General features: G+C 33.6%; 1 protein-coding gene across 1 annotated transcript; it reads left to right on the plus strand.

Moving 5' to 3' along the window:
* The first annotated feature begins 5207 nt into the window (after positions 1 to 5207).
* Positions 5208 to 8418, plus strand: LOC108201498 (zinc finger protein BALDIBIS-like). Its single transcript, XM_017369780.1, has 3 exons — positions 5208 to 5400; positions 5554 to 5950; positions 7368 to 8418. The coding sequence occupies exons 1-3, from the start codon at positions 5208 to 5210 to the stop codon at positions 8416 to 8418; spliced, it is 1641 nt and encodes a 546-aa protein (XP_017225269.1).
* The last annotated feature ends 9534 nt before the right edge of the window (positions 8419 to 17952 follow it).

The following is a 17952-nucleotide window of genomic DNA, read 5'->3' on the forward strand; positions in this document are numbered from 1 at the left end:
AACTTACAGTTTTCAGTTGCATATTAGGTTGCATTCAGTTGATTCTATTGCAATCTGATGGCCCCGCCAGGGGCACCCATGCATTCAGTTGCATATGAGGTTGCATTCAGTTGATTCTATTACAATCTAATGGCCCCGCGGGCACCCATACATCAGTTGTAAATTACAGTTTTCAGTTGCATTTAGTTGCATATGAGGTTGCATACGAGGTTGCATGCAACCTCATATGCAACCTCATATGCAATGGAAAACTATAAGTTACATGCAACCTCATATGCAACGGAAAACTATAAGTTATGGGTGCCCTGGCGGGCCCATTAGATTACAATAAAATCAACTGAATACAACTTCACATGCAACCGTATATGACATTTGAAAACTGTAACTTGAAATCAGGATTTGTAGTTGCATATATGGTTGCATATGCAACCACCGTATTTTTAAAAATATTTTAGAGAAGATAGTATTTTTGAAAATAAGATTGGAGAAGGTAGTATTTTTGAAAATAAGATTGAAAACTTGGTTATAAAAAAAAGCCCTAAAATTATTTGTTATAAATATTAAAAAATGTCAGAAATTAGGGTGTCGTATTTAATAATTTGGATGATTTAAGGTATGTATTCGATAATTGATATATATTATTATAAAATTCTTTTCGTCCTATTCATTTGTTAAAAGTTTTTTTTTTTTACGTTGGAACACATTTAAAAGTAGATATAAGGTATAGTTTCAGAATTTATTTTGAAATTTTTAAAAAAAAATTAATTTTAAAAAAAGAAAAATTAAAATAATATATAAACAATCCTGTTTGCATCCCAAATGTTAACAATCTCCCCAAAAATATACATTTAATACTTTCTATTTCTATTATCCATTCTGAGTAGGACATTTGCTTAGGAATAACTGACAAAGATAAAGAGAAATAATTAAATTCATTTTATTTCACTGTAAGGCTGTTTAGTTGGGAGTATATGTTTACCGAGAGGAAAATGCATAGTGTACATAATTCTATACAAAATTTTATACATAATGATATGTTGTGAATTTTATTGGAATGCCCCAACTAAAACATTTCACGTAAATTGCCACATCATATATAAATTTTTTGTACATAATTATGTGCACGTAGCACTACGTTTACTAAAACCCCTTCTTAAGACTTGTTCAGATTGTTGTACGTTTCTACTCCAAAGGTGATGCCACCACCATTCATGCCATCTCCCAAAGCTCCCCCATATGTATTAAACTTCATTCCATCAGACCAAGAGCTCCCCATGCTCTTCACAAGAGCTACATTATTGGAATCACATCCTGTCAGGGAAGCCTCGTGTAGAAGAGCTGTGGCCGATAACTGAGGAGCAGGGGTACTATTTAGAATATTACACGCAGAAACCTCATCACCAGTATTTATCATCAAACCACTAAATGAACTGGTAATGTTGAGATTCAGGTCATTCTGAGGGCAGTTCAAGTGGCAGCGCCGCCCTTGAAACCAACACCAAACATTTTGCTTGGTGTTGTGTAGCCTGGGAAGCCATGAATCCCTGAATAACTAACATTGACAACTTGTTTATTAATTAAAGAGAGCGGTCAATAGATCACAAGCAGAGATAAACAAGTTAAATAAAACCATTTAAACAGAATTATGATTAATACCTGTGAGCATGTAATTATAAAACAAAATTTATGAATCAAAGAGGGATTATTGGTATAATTATCACCTAAAGAAGGTAGTTCCACATTCACATTTGTAATTCTTGGTTCCACAGACCACAGATCTTATCATGAGCCTTCCAGTCAGCGTGCACTGCGTACTTCTTCTAGCACTTATGGCAAGATAATTTTTTTCCACCATGTTTTCGAAAGAAATGCTTCATAATTGCAGTCAGATCTTCAAGAGCCATTGACGGATGGTGATGGACACAACCAAGTTCAGGGCAAATGTAAATCTTTTTCTTGATTTCATGGTTTGCTTTTCTTTCGAGCTTCCCGGGTATACTGTGTCCTGTTCTTTGAAGCTGCATGTTTTGTTCCCTTTTTTCTAGCTTCGAGGGTATATTATATCTTCTTTATAATATGAGTAAAATTAATTTGGTTGATTAATTGTTGATTAGTAGAGCCATTTTACCGACTTCCTCACTTTTAAAACTTATTTCAATAAATTTACTAATATATTTTTAAACTTTTAATATTACCACCACTTCATTATCTATTATTCCAAATTTTTTATTTTGTATGTAATTATTGAATATTTTTTTAATTAAATATTTGTTTAATGAAAATATATTGACTTCTACATATGACCTTCTTATTTAAGTTTAGTTTTAAACGAATTAATTATTTAATATGTATTGTCTACATACATCTTCCCTATCAAGCTTGTGTTTAAAGTGAGATACATTGAGCGCCTTTGATTTGGTTTAGAAATATAAAATATGGATCCTAAAATTTAATATGCCTCTCATATATTCTAAAACAAGTCCAATAGACGTGCTAAAAGTTCGCTATAGTTATAATATAATAAAGCATCCGATGAAAATATACACGATGCGATGACTTGGTTTCAAAATAAACATGCTATACTTGGTGTTAAATATAAAATCAAGTATGGATGTTGCTATATTTGTCCGATAAGCATAGAAGTGGAAAAATTGAGAGAAACAATAAATTAGATACTTTTTGTTTCATTTAATTTTAAAAAGAGTAATTTACACTTTGTCGTGTTTCTAACAAATAGGAAGCGGCTGGACAGAACGAGACAAGGTGAGGATTTGAGCGGAAGATGTGTAAGGGGGGAGGTTGAGGTGATGGTTGTTTTTTCTTTTATGGTTGTCAGGCGGCGGTGCTGCTTAACATCGGTAACAGAAAAGAAAGAAAGGAGGTCAAATTGAAGGAGACAATTAATTGATATTACTACTATACCCTTGGTTTCCTTAACGTTAACGGTCCATCAAAACGGCGGATGGTCAAAAAAATGCAAAGTGAAGCGAGAATTAAAAAGTGGGGTGTGTTCTGACAAGAAAAATTATTTAAGATCAATTCGAAAAGGCCCTCATAGTTACTTGGTGCAAAGTGTAATTTACTCTTTAAAAAATGACTGAAAAATTACTTAAATATAGATTATTTGATCTTGTTCTGAATCTATATATAATAGAAATTTTATTTTGACATCACAATTCATTTTTCAATATTAAAAAACACATTTATAGATTTAATTGTTCAAAAGAAAAGGATTCACATAGAAGAGAGGTGCTTTACGCCTCCCTGCATGGCCCGTATCAGCCGGCTCTTTCTTTTGCAATACTTAAAAATGAAGCTTATGGCCAATATAAGAATAACTATAAGTATTTTACAGTATCTCCAAAAGACCCTTAAATGAGCTCTAACATTGAAATTTGAGGAGGGAGAAAGAATTTGCTGCTTCAAGTGATTCTTAGTAGCTCTTCAAATCACTAAGAGTCTCATATTTCTCTCTCGTTTCCCCTCGAAGTTAAGAGCTGTTACATAGATCTTAACTTATTTTTTTACAATAAAATATTCATTTCCAATTGATACGTACCCCAAAATTTTTTACCAATTTTTTTTTACCAAATGATATGGCAGACACATGGAAGATTGTGATTGGGTGATTGATGTATATACAAGGGAGTCCTAGCATTTTCCTAAAGTTCAAACAAGAATAAAATATAAACTTGAGAGCAAGTATAAAGATGTTGGATTTGATACTCTTAAATTTGTATTACTCCCTCCGTCTCAATTTATAAGTCCTTTTTGAGAAAAAAAAATCTGTCCCAAAATACTTGTCCCTTTCGTTATTCAATACAAATTTATCTATATATTAATTGTGACTTTTTTGAAACTCAACATTATTCTCATTTCTCAATGCACTAAATCCCTATATTTATTGTGATTTTTTTGAAACTCAACTCTATTCTCACTTATCAATGCACTAATTAATGTTAAATGAGATAAATTTATATCCAACCAACTTTTTTCTTAGTATGCGTGCTTATTCCAAAAAAGATCTATAAATTGAGATGGAGGGAGTAACTTACTAGGAATTGAATATTTTATATTATATTAATTTAAGAGTTAACTAAGAAGCGTTTGAAGATGTTTTTTAACACCATTACTTCTTCTGTCCCATGTCCTTTTACATTTTTTCTTGGCACGCATTTTAAGGCTTCTATAAGATATATTTTCATAATATATATTTTAAATTTGTTTTTTTAATAAAAATTTGACGTTTAAATTTTTATTAAAAAAAAAGTTAAAAATACGTTATAAAATTATAATTTCCAAGCATTTGCGAAGAGTGTACCAGTCATGCTGTTACACTCTCATACGTTACACTGTGTAACGGGCGGACGGAGAAATCGAGAACAAACACAATCTGGTAGGAACAAATGACACCAAAAGAATTTGCTTAAAACGTCAGTGGGACCGGATATCTTAAAAAAAGTAGGTGGGACCCTCAGCATATGACCAAACCAGGTGCGTAAATACACAGCTCATCACCACCTTCCTCTTTATCAGTTTCATTTTACCATTTTTCATCTAAGAAAATTATCGTAACTCAAATTTGAAATGATATTTTGAATAGATAATACTTTTAATAAATAGTCAGAATCTATCAATTTAAATATTTTTGATTTTTAATAAACATACTTTAAAGTATTAAAAAATTATATATATAGACATGTTCGATTTTATAAAATTTATACTCCCTCCGTCCCCCTGAGTAGTATACATTGGGGGACGGGGACGCGGCACGGACTTTAATGCTCTTGTAAAATATAGTTGTGCAATCTATTTTTAAAATTTTTCTTTTCTGAATTAAAGTTTGGATGTTATATTTTTATACAGAAAAATAAAATCGCAAAAATAAGTTACAGAACTATATTTTATAAGAGCATTGAAATGCGTGTCGAGCAGTTAAAAAGAAACGTATACAATTAAATGGGACAGAGGGAGTACCATATATTATAGATGCATATTCACATTACTTCAAAAATTCAGTTTAATATAATAGTTTTAGAAACTTATTGCAGAGACTTCATAACCCGGGTCAAGTAATCATGGTTAAAATGATCCCTCAGTGCCTTGTCTTTTATTGAGATATATGTTAACATACTTGATGTGAGGGTTTGTATACTTTTCCATTCAGACTAAGGAAATCAACTTTAATTTCTGAAAAAACCTAGAAAATGGCTGCTTCTTCATCTGCAACCCTGTTTGGACTCAAAGAAGAGGCGCTTAAGAACTTCCATCATGAACAACTTGAGCATTCATCAGCAGAAGGAGCTACTCCTGTAGTGGCTTCTTCTACGCCCTCAGGCGCGGCTTCTCAGAGAAGAAAGAGAAACCATCCCGGGAATCCTAGTAAGATCTTCTATACATGTGTGTGTGGATATGTGATTCCATTTTTTTTTAATTTTTATCTTTTTTTAAGGGTATATTAAAATTAATCAAGAGCTTCTAGTTGAAAAACCCTTACTTGGAAATGTGAAATAAATGAAGAATTGGTAACATGGTTTTTGATATAAATGACAGGTCCTGATGCTGAGGTTATAGCCCTCTCTCCGGACACTCTAGGGGCTACAAACCGGTTTATGTGTGAGGCGTGCGATAAGGGTTTTAAAAGGGAGCAGAACTTGCAGCTTCACAGAAGAGGACACAATCTTCCCTGTAAGCTCAAGCAAAAGACAAGCCATGAATTCAAGAAAAAGGTTTACATCTGCCCTGAACCTGATTGTGTCCATCACGATCCCTCACGGGCTCTTGGAGATTTGACCGGAATTAAGAAGCATTTCTTTCGGAAACATGGTGAAAAAAAATTCATTTGTGATAAGTGTAACAAGGCATACGCGGTGCACTCTGACTGGAAGGCTCACCATAAGACTTGTGGTACAAAGGACTACATATGTAAATGTGGTACTACCTTCTCCAGGTGATGGCTATACCACAGATCTCCATTTAATTTATAAATTTTAATTCTTTACATGCTCAATATTGGTGTTAATTGAAATCCTGTTAGGTATATAAATCCTGTGTTGCTTTTTGTTTTGTTTGTGATCTGCTGAACTGATGCGCTTATACTTACTAGAATTCATTAATGATGATTTTGATTCAGCAGCGATCTTTGATTAAATTTCTTGCTATTTCACAATTAATCTTTACATGTCCATTTAGTCCTGAATTGTTTTTATATCAGAACATCTTCCACCTGACATACATATGAATTTATTGACAGAACCTTTAATTGTCTTTGTCTTTTTCTTTCGCTTCATGGTTAGTTTATGCTTACATTTAACCAAAAAATTTTTTTATATCAAAACATCTTTCGAACTGTAAATTTAGATTTACAAACCTATTTCATCCCTTTATTTTTTTACTCCATTTCTCATATTTGGTACCCAAAGCTAGTGACAAGATTTTGTAATATATTACCTTCAAATTAATATTAATTTTTAAGTTTTGAAGGCTGTATTTCCATTTTCATCTTCGACAATTGTGCTTTGTAATTTAAAATTGTACAATTACAATATATAAACCCGCAAGTATATAATTCAAAATTTACTGTTTATAATTTAATTTTAACATTATTTTATTTATAATTTAGTATTGTTCAATGTTCTTTTCAAGTAAGGAATTCTATCATATTGTATAGAATCAAGAGTCGACTAAATGTTATCACCCGATTAATTATATTTTCCTACATAGGCTTAAAGGTTATTTTAGATTAAAAATGGGTATGAGAAATAATAAATGTTTTTCTTATCTATTTGTAAATATTTTTCTAATATTAATATTTGTTAATGTGATTTGTTTTATGAATTTTGAATTATATATTTCATTTTCAATATATCTTTGTTACAAAATGATAATATCATTTACCTTGTATAAGTGTATTCCCGCTTGTGTTTGTCTTAAAGAAAATAGATTAGATGGGTTAAATTTGATTTGTGTTTCTCGTGATGGTTCAAGTCTTTGTGTTAAAATATTAGAATTAACAAAACGTTAATATCTCTCGCAATATTTATATAATATTTTTTATCACGAAATATATGTATGTTTGATTATTATAGTTTAGTATATATGTATATTTATCACTAAATATTTTTTACAATAAGATTTAGTTGGGTTTTTCATTAAATTTACCTTATAGATAACTTAACTATAACCTAGTTGGGTCTACAAACCCTATCTCCCGCAAGAGAAACAAGAGCTCAACCACTTGTTGGCGGGTTTTTGTTTTTTATTATTTATGCGCACAAAGTTTTCATGTACTTAATTTTATTTTTCATTATTTATGCATACATGATACATCAACCGTGATTTGAAGATTATATAATGCCTTGTTGCAGGAGTGACAGATTTCTCTTTCACCGTTCATTCTGTGAGCCACTTGCTGAAGAGGTGGCTAGGCATACAAACAACGGCGCCCCCAAAAGCAGCACCACTGCTAGCATTCTTGCAAATGCTACTAGCCCTGCCACCACTGCAGGCTCATTGATTCCAGGCAACCATCAGCAACTTCCTTCTCTGTTTGGAACTAATTCATTTACTAGCCTCTTATTAGGACAATCGGTGGGATCTGATTTTCAGTCCTTTCAGCCACCAAACAGCAGGCTTCTCCAACCCGTTCCGGAACCAAAACTGAATTTTCCCAGAGACAATGATTTTTCTGGGACTCATGGATTTCCAAGCTACATCGCGCCTAGCAACATGTTTAATCTTGGGTTTGATGGGGATGATGACCTTAACAGTCCTGAAAATGACCTGGATCTTGCAATGAACGGCTCATTAACTGGTTTGATGATGAATGCTGGGGCTTCTACTTACGACATTCTGAATGGTGCCCCTTCTCAGTTTTCAGCCACTGCACTTCTTCAAAAGACGACGCTGGCAGGAGGTAGTTCCAGCAATGTAACCCTGATGAAGAGCATGGGGAGCAATTTTTCTGGTGGATTGAAGTTTGATAACTATGGGGGAGCTTTGGGAGATGGAATGAGTGCTGGTAGCAGAGGTGGTGGGAGTACCTTTTCGGATATGTACAACAATCAGAATGGGAGTGGTGGAGGTACCCGAGGATATAGAAGTGGCATGGAATACTTTTGTGATCAAATGAATGCTCCATATGGAGAAATGATGTACAATGAGAAGACTGCTGATGGGATATTGGTTGGTGAGCAGAATAGTAATGCTGCTATGGTGGAGCCACAGATGATGTTTGGCAGGGAGTATGGTGATAATCATACAAGGGATTTTCTTGGCATTCGAAATGGGATGAAGACCGGAGGTGGGATGGTGGCTGATCACAATGGCAATGGAATTGGGACCAAGTGGCCGGACAGCAAAGCTACCACATCAGCTGAGGCCAGGCCTTTTGTTCCTAGACGCCGTGGGGGTTTTTAAACCACCCATGCTTGGGGCAGGTCTCTCTCTTTCTCCCTCCCTCCCCCCCCCCCCCCCCCCCCCCCCTCTCTCTCCCTCTCTCTCAGTTTGCAATATCATTGTCTTTGTAGACACTTTAGCAGAAACTCTAATCTGTTTAAATGGCCACGTATATTTTTAAGATAACGCTTCTATTTTCGAATACTTTAACTAGGAATTGAGATTTTAACGATCAGGAGAATATTTTGAAATCAAATTATTGAAACATAACGATTCTATTCCCATATGCCATCATATATAAGTATTTGATACAATATATCTGAAGTATATATGAGTGTGAAGTTGCTTACTGTAAGTATTTTGCAGGAGATCCAACATGGCTGAGGCAGATGCATGGAGTTACTTCTACTGATCCTTGGATCTCTTCCCCCAAGCAAATTGATCAGGGAGCAGGAAGCAGGAAGCCATCATTAGTTTTCTTTTATATTGAATAAAACTTTGGGATATTTATGTTTTTATTTCCGTTATTCAACCTGATTAATAATCGAATGCATGCTAGAATTTTAAACCTGTATGGTGGAAAGTTTATTTAAGTTTGCTGATGTAGACTCTTAATTCTAAAGGCTTCTCCGAATGCATGCTAGAATTTTAAATCTGTATCGTTTTTCTAAATGTTTTGTCTGGGTTTTTATGGTGATCCAGTGCCTTCAGTTAGAGCACAATTAGGGAGTTGCTACGAAAAATAGAGAGTTTAGGCTGGCTGGATTTTGGGGTAACTAAAACAGAAACAGAACTTTATATATATACCGAGGAAAAAAAAACAAGGACTGGAGAACACAAACTTATTAGAATCATAGTTACATATAAGTTACTATTCCTTTTGCTGCATTTCATATTTCCATACATTTACCTATAGTAGTGTATATATTTCTATTTTTACTTATATGAGGAACAATGTTGCAAGTTAATTTAGTTTTAAACCAACAATGCCTCTCCCTTAAATTAAACTTGCTTCTTACTCCTAGACATGTAACATTTGTCATGTACACTTTTCCGCATAGTGGCTTGGTGAAAATATCCGATTGTTTGTCTTACGGTATTCAATATGCACATCACTTTTACAAGTTCTGTTAAATGAGATCGTGAACGCCGATATATTTTGTCCTTCCATGAAGAACTACATCTTTTGTTGCCAAAATACGAGATTTGTTGTCACAGTACAGAATAGTTGGCATATTCTACTTTTGCTTAAGACTTTCCAAAATATCCTGACTATGATTTGGCCACTAATTCTGCTTCCGTAGTAGAAAGTTCCACAACTTGCTGTTTCTCGAGCTCCATGGAATTGCACTGGTAACAAGATGAAATACATAAGAAGAGGTGATTTTGTTAGCATTAATAATTCTTGGCAAGTCAATATTAGTATAATAGATGCGATTACGGAGACATCAGCCTCATAAAAAAACTCCAGCTGGCGCATCACAACCGTGACGCAGTACCATATTCTTACTCTTCTTTGCTAGCATTTGAGGGGTTCATTCATAACCCGAACTCCCTTAGAGCCACCTATCTATATGATTCGGGATAAATTAACACAATAAATCATTGGTACGTCTCCTTATGTTGACCACTTCAGATCATAGAGTCCTCCGAGTCAATTCAAATAATATTAGATGCCGTTTAAAAATATGCATTTATGAAGATATGCATTTATGAATTTCAAATGACATGATTTGGATTGTTATTTCAAATACTCAGATTGTTGAGTGGGTGTAAACCAAGTCCTTTTTTAAGATCCTTCGATAAAAAGATTCATTTTCTTCATAAAAAAAGGAGGTAGAGCCAATAAAGATTTTTTTTCCGATTCATCTCTGGAGTTGAATACCTCGTTCAAGAATTGTTTTTGATCCAATCCGTAGGAATCAATAGAAAAGGCAAATCCCTTATCATACACCAGATCCGGCTCGTTATTGATAGAGTGAATAAATGTGCCATTTCATGAAATCTCTCTTCTCATTCAAAATCATGGTGTAACGTGTATCCTCCCATGTTCCGGTCATGAAATAGATGAAATAAATCAAGAAATGGATTTTTGTTCACATCAAAGATTTATGTTGAATATAAGCAGCCAAAGAACTTAGTATGAGGCCTTTTGAGAAGAGTCCGGAAGCAAGGCCACTGCCGGGATTTCAAATTAAATCCAAATTTTTTAACTTTTTGTTCTCATAATATTACAAATCAATACAATTACTCCAATATGATAAAACATCACATATGGATAAAAAAAAAGTCACTTGTCTCGGTTCACATATTTCTTATTTTTATATAAGTCACCGACTAAATTCCAAACTATTAAAATTCTAAAATGAATAGACATTTTATAGGAAAAAAAGATGAATAGACATTTTAAAGAAATAATTTATTATGGATAAACTAATTAAATCTTATTAATTATGGATAATTATACTTATATCTTTTAAATTCCATAATATGAGATCCACTCAATTGACTTTAAACAGTTTATCATAAATCTCTCTTCTCATTCAAAATCATGGTGTAACGTGTATCCTCCCATGTTCCGGTCATGAAATAGATGAAATAAATCAAGAAATGGATTTTTGTTCACATCAAAGATTTATGTTGAATATAAGCAGCCAAAGAACTTAGTATGAGGTCTTTTGAGAGGAGTCCGGAAGCAAATTCGTGCCGGTTTGGCCACGGCCGGGATTTCAAATTAAATCCAAATTTTTTAACTTTTTGTTCTCATAATATTACAAATCAATACAATTACTCCAATATGATAAAACATCACATATGGATAAAAAAAAGTCACTTGTCTCGGTTCACATATTTCTTATTTTTATATAAGTCACCGACTAAATTCCAAACTATTAAAATTCTAAAATGAATAGACATTTTATAGGAGAAAAAGATGCATAGACATTTTAAAGAAATAATTTATTATGGGTAAACTAATTAAATCTTATTAATTATGGATAATTATACTTATATCTTTTAAATATTATAATATGAGATCCACTCAATTGACTTTAAACAGTTTATCATAAATGTCGTCTCATTTTAATTATTTAATCTAAATTTAAATGTTAATAATTTTTATAAATTAGTTATATGCTTGTGCTTATAAATGTCCCATACACATATTATCTAACTGATGTGGGATGTTACAACTTTATTTACCGGTAACTCTAAAAATTGTAAGTTTTTCCCTTTAAGGCTCTAGCTATAATTTTCTTAATTCTTAAAATTTTGTGAAATTCACTATAATGTGTCCTAACACAAATCAATCACCACCAATATTAAGATTTTTCCTAGCTTTTAATGCTTTATATCTTTCTTTAAATCATATTTCCCATAGATCTCATTTTTACTATTTTACCAGTAAATTTTCATTTTTCCACACAATATATTCTAAATATTCTATCTTTCATTTAATTCCATATTAATTTAATAAATTATACTTTTGTTTTAATTATTAAAACACTCCCATATTAAGTATTTAATCATAACTTTCGTTTCTAATTTAAAGGAGAGGTGTTGGCGGTGCGGTTTTTTCTAAAACCGCGAACCAACCCGCACATGCGATTTGAGAATATTCGTAAACTGCAACCGCACCGCGTAATATAAAAACCGCGTAAACCACACGACAAAATTGCGGTGCGGTTCGTGTGGGTTATACATTCAAAAAAAAATTATACTTTTGAATGACAATATAAATATAATTTTAAACCATATGTATATAAAAATAGTTTTTATGATATATATATATATATATATATATATATATATATATATAGACACACACACAAATTTAGAGTTACAGTACTCATTAAAAGAAATATAAGCTAAAATATAAGTTGCATATATGGTTGCATATGCAACCACCGTATTTTTGGAAAATATTTTCAAAAAGATAGTTTTTTTGAAAATATTTCAGATAAGGTAGTAGTTTTGGAAATAAGAGTGGAGAAGGTAGTATTTTTGAAAATAAGATTAAAAAAACAGTATACAAGAAGTATTTTTGAAAATATTTTAGAGAAGATAGTATTTTTGAAAATAAGATTGGAGAAGGTAGTATTTTTGAAAATAAGATTGAAAACGTAGTTATGAATAAAAAAAGCCCTAATTTATATTGTAAAATTATTAAAATTAAGTTGAGTAACTTGAACACACACATAGAAGATAAGATCATAATAAATAATTTATCTATATAATATAAATATTTGTAATTATATGTGGTATATTTTTATATATTTGAAGATAGCAGTACGGTGCGGTTTGAACCGCACTTGTATTATAGTGTCAAACCGCAATTAAAAAATTATCTTAATTTGCATCTCTAATTATTTTAAATCATGAATCTTTTTTAAAATTAACTTAGTTTTAATAAATAGACTATTTTTATGATTGTTCTTATTTTGTGGTATTTATTCGCAGGTTCAATATTTTGAATTTTTAGAAGAATTTGAATTATCTTTCATTCTTTTGTATAAAAATATGTTTAAAAAAAATATGAAAAACACGATAATTTTTAGAAAATCAATAACAATCAACATCTAAATAGAACTTTTCGATCAACATAAAAATGAAAATTTTGAAATTATATAGAATTGCAACTTTTAATATATTTAAATCTAATTTTTATTACAAATCTTAATATTATTATTATTAAAAATATTTAAATTAACTTCTCAAAGATAATAAAAGTATTGAAATTATTGCCCTAACCTATGTTCTGTATTTATGCTGTAGAACACATACAAATATTGCGATTAATATGACTATATCCATCTTGGGAGCCAAAGCTAAACTTTCTCTGAGTTCATGGCTTTCTTTACAACATAGCACCATTTACCCTGAATTTAGTTGTGTCCATCATAATCCATCCAAGATTATTCTTTTCAAGATGATATTGATGAGATCTATACATGCTGGATTTAACATTTAATAGTTAAATACTAAAGGAAGTGAGCTACAAAGACTGTGGTAGTTCAATCAGTATAAAAATGGAGAATGATGGTGATGAGCATGATGTTTAACTGCAATATTCCAATTTGATTAACCTGCATGTATAATGAGAACAAGAAGCTCTTTATCTGAGATAGGAAGAATTTACTAAGAGAAAGGTTCTAATAAAATTATATAACTTAAAAGCAAAATATCAATTGTTTGAATATTCAATCTTTTATGAACTTCTAATTTTGGTCGGGTCAATGCTTCTCAAAGGACACACTTCTCAATCTTGATTTAGTTAAGTTAAAAAAAAGGCTTGTGTATATTTGAGAATGGAGTATAAAAAAATATAAATGTGTTCAAATAATATATCATGTAGAAAGAGATGAAGATGATAGCCTTTTTTATGAAAGTTGAATAAAAAAGAGATAAATCTGTATATGATATTTCCTATTAACATAATGTTTAATAAATTTGAACAATTGGTCTCAAATGGTCAAGGACTTGACATGACATGACAGAGAAAGGAATAAAGATTGAAAAATGAGACATGAGGCACATTCAAAAAGTGGGATGAAGTTGTCACAAAGTGAATCAAATTTTCTTCATATTGTAGAAACCACTTATAAGTATTTAAAAATAAATACGTTTGTATAATAATAAAAAAATGTGTTGAATAATATTTTACCTTTTCAAAATAAAGAAAACTAAAAACTGATATTTTTGTGTTATAAATATAGTATAACTTCATAAAATTTAAAAAAAATCAAAGAAAATTTTCAAATAATTTTTATCTGTAATTTTTTTGAAAAGAGGAATTAATTGTATAATGAAAAGCCATAGGTCATCTAGAAAAACAATCGAGTACATTGAATCACACCAAATTAAACACACAAGAAAACGTACCAAGCTCTCAAAAGTAGAGGATAAACAAAATTCAAATAAATTTGGACTAAAACACCCACAAAAGATTTTATGAAAACAAAAAATACAATTTATAAAGATTATTAATTCTTATATGGGGAGTAGTATTATTGCAAAAATAAGAACAAATAAAATAATAAAATTAATTTGGGACTTTTCACCTATCAAAATCTGTTGGATATTTGTTTAATCTAAACACATTTGAATAAAATAGCTGTTACGTAGAACGCGCAGCATGCAGTTAGCTATTTGGAGTAGCGTAGGATTAGGAGCAAAGTAATAGCAGAATAATAGCAGTAGAGTCATGGTAGGAGTTTGATACGTAGTTTGTGTTTTGGTAGTTATCTGTTTGCTTTATATATTCCTGTACGTTGGTTAAGTAAAATTATCTTCTGCTATTTTCTTCCAGAATTGATTAACATACCAGTGTGTGCGTGTGTAGTGTGTTTACATTTCTATACGTGGTATCAGAGCTACAAAATCAGTTACGCTACAAATGGAGACAAACAAAGCTAAGGAGGGCACCTTTGGCCTGAGCTACCCGATGTTAACGAAAACAAATTACACAGCATGGGCTCTTAAAATGAAGGTGTTTATGCAAGCACATGGTGTATGGGAAGCCATCGAGCCTAAGGAACCTAAGATTGCAGTACTTGACGACAAAAGCGACAAACGGGCGCTGGCTGTTATTTACCAAGGAGTTCCGGAAGACATACTATTGTCAATTGCCGAAAAAAAGACATCCAGGGAGGCTTGGAACGCAATCAAAACAATGTCCTTAGGGGCAGACAAGGTGAAAAAGGCAAAGGCGCAGACCCTCAAGTGTGAATTCGAAGCTCTGCGCATGAAGGAGACTGAGCCACTGGATGAGTTCTATTTGAAGCTAACTAGCCTGGTCACCAATATTAGAGCTCTAGGAGAGAAAGTAGAGGAAGCATACGTGGTCAAAAAGCTACTCAGAGCAGTTCCCTCCAAGTTCTTACAAATTGCATCGGCTATCGAACAATTTGGCAACTTAGAGGCGATGTCAGTGGAAGAAGTTGTTGGCTCGCTCACGGCTCACGAAGAGAGGTTAAAAGGAATGACAGAAACAAGCCAAGGACAACTATTGCTGACAGAGGAAGAGTGGAGGAAGAAAGAAAGCAACGAGGGCCAGTTACTACTGACTCGAGATGAATGGTTGAAGCGGACCAATAAGGAGGGGGTTCGAGGTGGTGGAGAACACCGTGCGAAAGAGGGAAATCGTGGAGGACGAGACAGGAGCAGAGTGAGATGCTTCAATTGCCAAGCATATGGACACTTTGCTGCGGAATGTCGCAGGCCCCGCAAGGAGAGAGATGTGCAAAAGGAGGCGAATCTTTCTCAAATTCAAGAAGATGAACCAGCATTACTGATAGCTGAGGTGGGAGAAACAGAATTCAAGTCGATGTTGCTGAAGGAAGATACAGTAGTTCCAAAACTACGAGCAAATAATGAAGAACAAAGGGAATCACAAGTCTGGTATTTGGATAACGGCGCCAGCAATCATATGACTGGCCAACGCGGCAAGTTCAGGGAATTGGATGAACATGTGACCGGGAAGGTGAAATTTGGAGATGGATCTACTGTGAGTATCAAGGGCAAGGGGACAGTTTCATTCCAATGCAAAAACGGCGAGGAAAGGACTTTAACGGAGGTATATTACATTCCAAATTTATGTAATAATATTATAAGTTTGGGTCAGTTATCTGAGGCTGGTAATAAAGTGATCCTTGAAGATGATTATTTGTGGGTTTATGAGGGCAGCGGTAAACTACTAATGAAGGTGAAAAGATCTGAGAATCGCTTGTATAAAATCAGCCTTGAGGAAAGTAAGCCTTCATGCTTGTTGACAAAGTTAGAGGAGGATACCTGGCTCTGGCATGCCCGGCTTGGGCATGTAAATTTTCAAGCTTTAGAACTCATGTCGAGGGAGAAGATGGCATATGGACTTCCGAAATTAATTCAACCACTAAAGAAGTGTGAAGGATGCCTAATGTCAAAGCAATCCAGAAAACCCTTTCCCTCCCGAGCCAATTTCGATTCAAGAAAGATATTGGAGATAGTACACGCAGACATTTGCGGACCCATTTCACCAATGACACCTGGAGGTAACCGATATTTTCTGTTATTTGTTGATGACTTCAGTAGAAAGATGTGGGTATACATGTTGAAAGAAAAGAGTTGTGCTTTTGAGATGTTTAAAAAATTTAAGGCATTAGTCGAGAATGGAACAGAAAGAAGTATTAAGATTTTGAGGACAGACCGAGGTGGGGAATTCTGCTCAAAGGAATTTACAATGTTTTGTGAGAAGGCTGGCATTCAGAGACATTACACAGCGCCATACACCCCGCAACAGAATGGTGTGGTGGAGCGTAGAAATCGAACCGTTGCTGCTATGACAAGAAGCTTTCTAAAAGAAGCAAAATTACCGGCATTTATGTGGGGCGAAGCAGTACGTCACTCAGTTTATGTTCTTAATCGTTTGCCAACTCGCATTTTAAATGGCAGAACCCCGTATGAAGCGTGGAGTGGGAAGAAACCGAGTCTGGAACACATAAGAGTTTTTGGGTGTACAGCGTACATGAAGATTCCAACAGTTCATGTCAAAAAACTGGACGACCGTAGCAAGTTGGTTGTATATCTCGGTAAGGAACCAGGAACAAAGGGCAATCGCTTGTATGATCCAAGAACAGGTGCTGTGCACGTAAGTAGAGATGTAGTAATACAAGAAAGTAACTTCTGGTCATGGGAGCAGAATAAAGAAGATAAAGTAACCTTTCCTGGGCATTATATCGAGATGGCTAATTCGGAGGATGCAGGAGGTAATGTTGAAGCAGAATATGAGCCTGTAACACCTCTGCAGTCACCACCTCTGCAGACATCGACAACTGCAATGGCTGATTTATCTACAGGAGCTGATTTATCTACAGGAGCTACTGACGTGTCCTCTGTAAATGGTAGTGAGACTAGACACTTCAGGTCTCTGGATGAAATCTACAATGAAACTGAGATTGTTGATATGATTGATGAGCTGATGCTACTAAAGATAGAAGGGCCAACATCTTTTAACGAAGCAACAAAAGAAAAAGAGTGGCAAGATGCAATGAAACTGGAGCTTGAGACAATCGAGAAGAACGATACCTGGACACTTACAGATTTGCCACCTGGGCACAAGCCAATCGGCTTGAAATGGGTTTATAAAATAAAAAAGGATCCAGAAGGGAACGTAGTAAAACACAAGGCACGTCTCGTTGCGAAAGGTTATGTTCAGAAAAAAGGGATCGATTATAATGAAGTGTTTGCTCCGGTAGCTCGTCTCGATACCGTTCGATTATTATTGGCTCTTTCAGCAAAGGAAGGTTGGGAAGTTCATCATCTTGACGTTAAATCAGCATTTTTAAATGGCGAACTTCATGAAGAAGTATATGTCAAACAACCCGAGGGATTTATAAAGAAAGGGCAAGAAAAGAAGGTGTATAAATTGACAAAAGCCTTGTATGGGCTACGTCAAGCTCCCAGGGCCTGGAATGCACGATTGGATAAATGTTTGAAGGAGCTGGGTTTTAAAAGGTGTTTGCACGAGCAGGCTGTGTACACGAAGTCTGTAGGTGGGAATGTGATCATAGTAGGAGTCTA

The sequence above is a fragment of the Daucus carota genome, chromosome 9 (assembly GCF_001625215.2).
Source record: "Daucus carota subsp. sativus chromosome 9, DH1 v3.0, whole genome shotgun sequence".
Lineage (NCBI taxonomy): Eukaryota > Viridiplantae > Streptophyta > Magnoliopsida > Apiales > Apiaceae > Daucus > Daucus carota.

What these genes read in the sequence shown, in the direction of transcription:
- LOC108201498 (XM_017369780.1), top strand. Translation starts at nt 5,208, where the DNA reads ATGGCTGCTTCTTCATCTGCAACCCTGTTTGGACTCAAAGAAGAGGCG. An exon ending in TAGTAAGATCTTCTATACAT is followed by an intron (nt 5,401 to 5,553) that starts GTGTGTGTGGAT and finishes TATAAATGACAG; the next exon opens with GTCCTGATGCTGAGGTTATA. An exon ending in TGTGGTACTACCTTCTCCAG is followed by an intron (nt 5,951 to 7,367) that starts GTGATGGCTATA and finishes GCCTTGTTGCAG; the next exon opens with GAGTGACAGATTTCTCTTTC.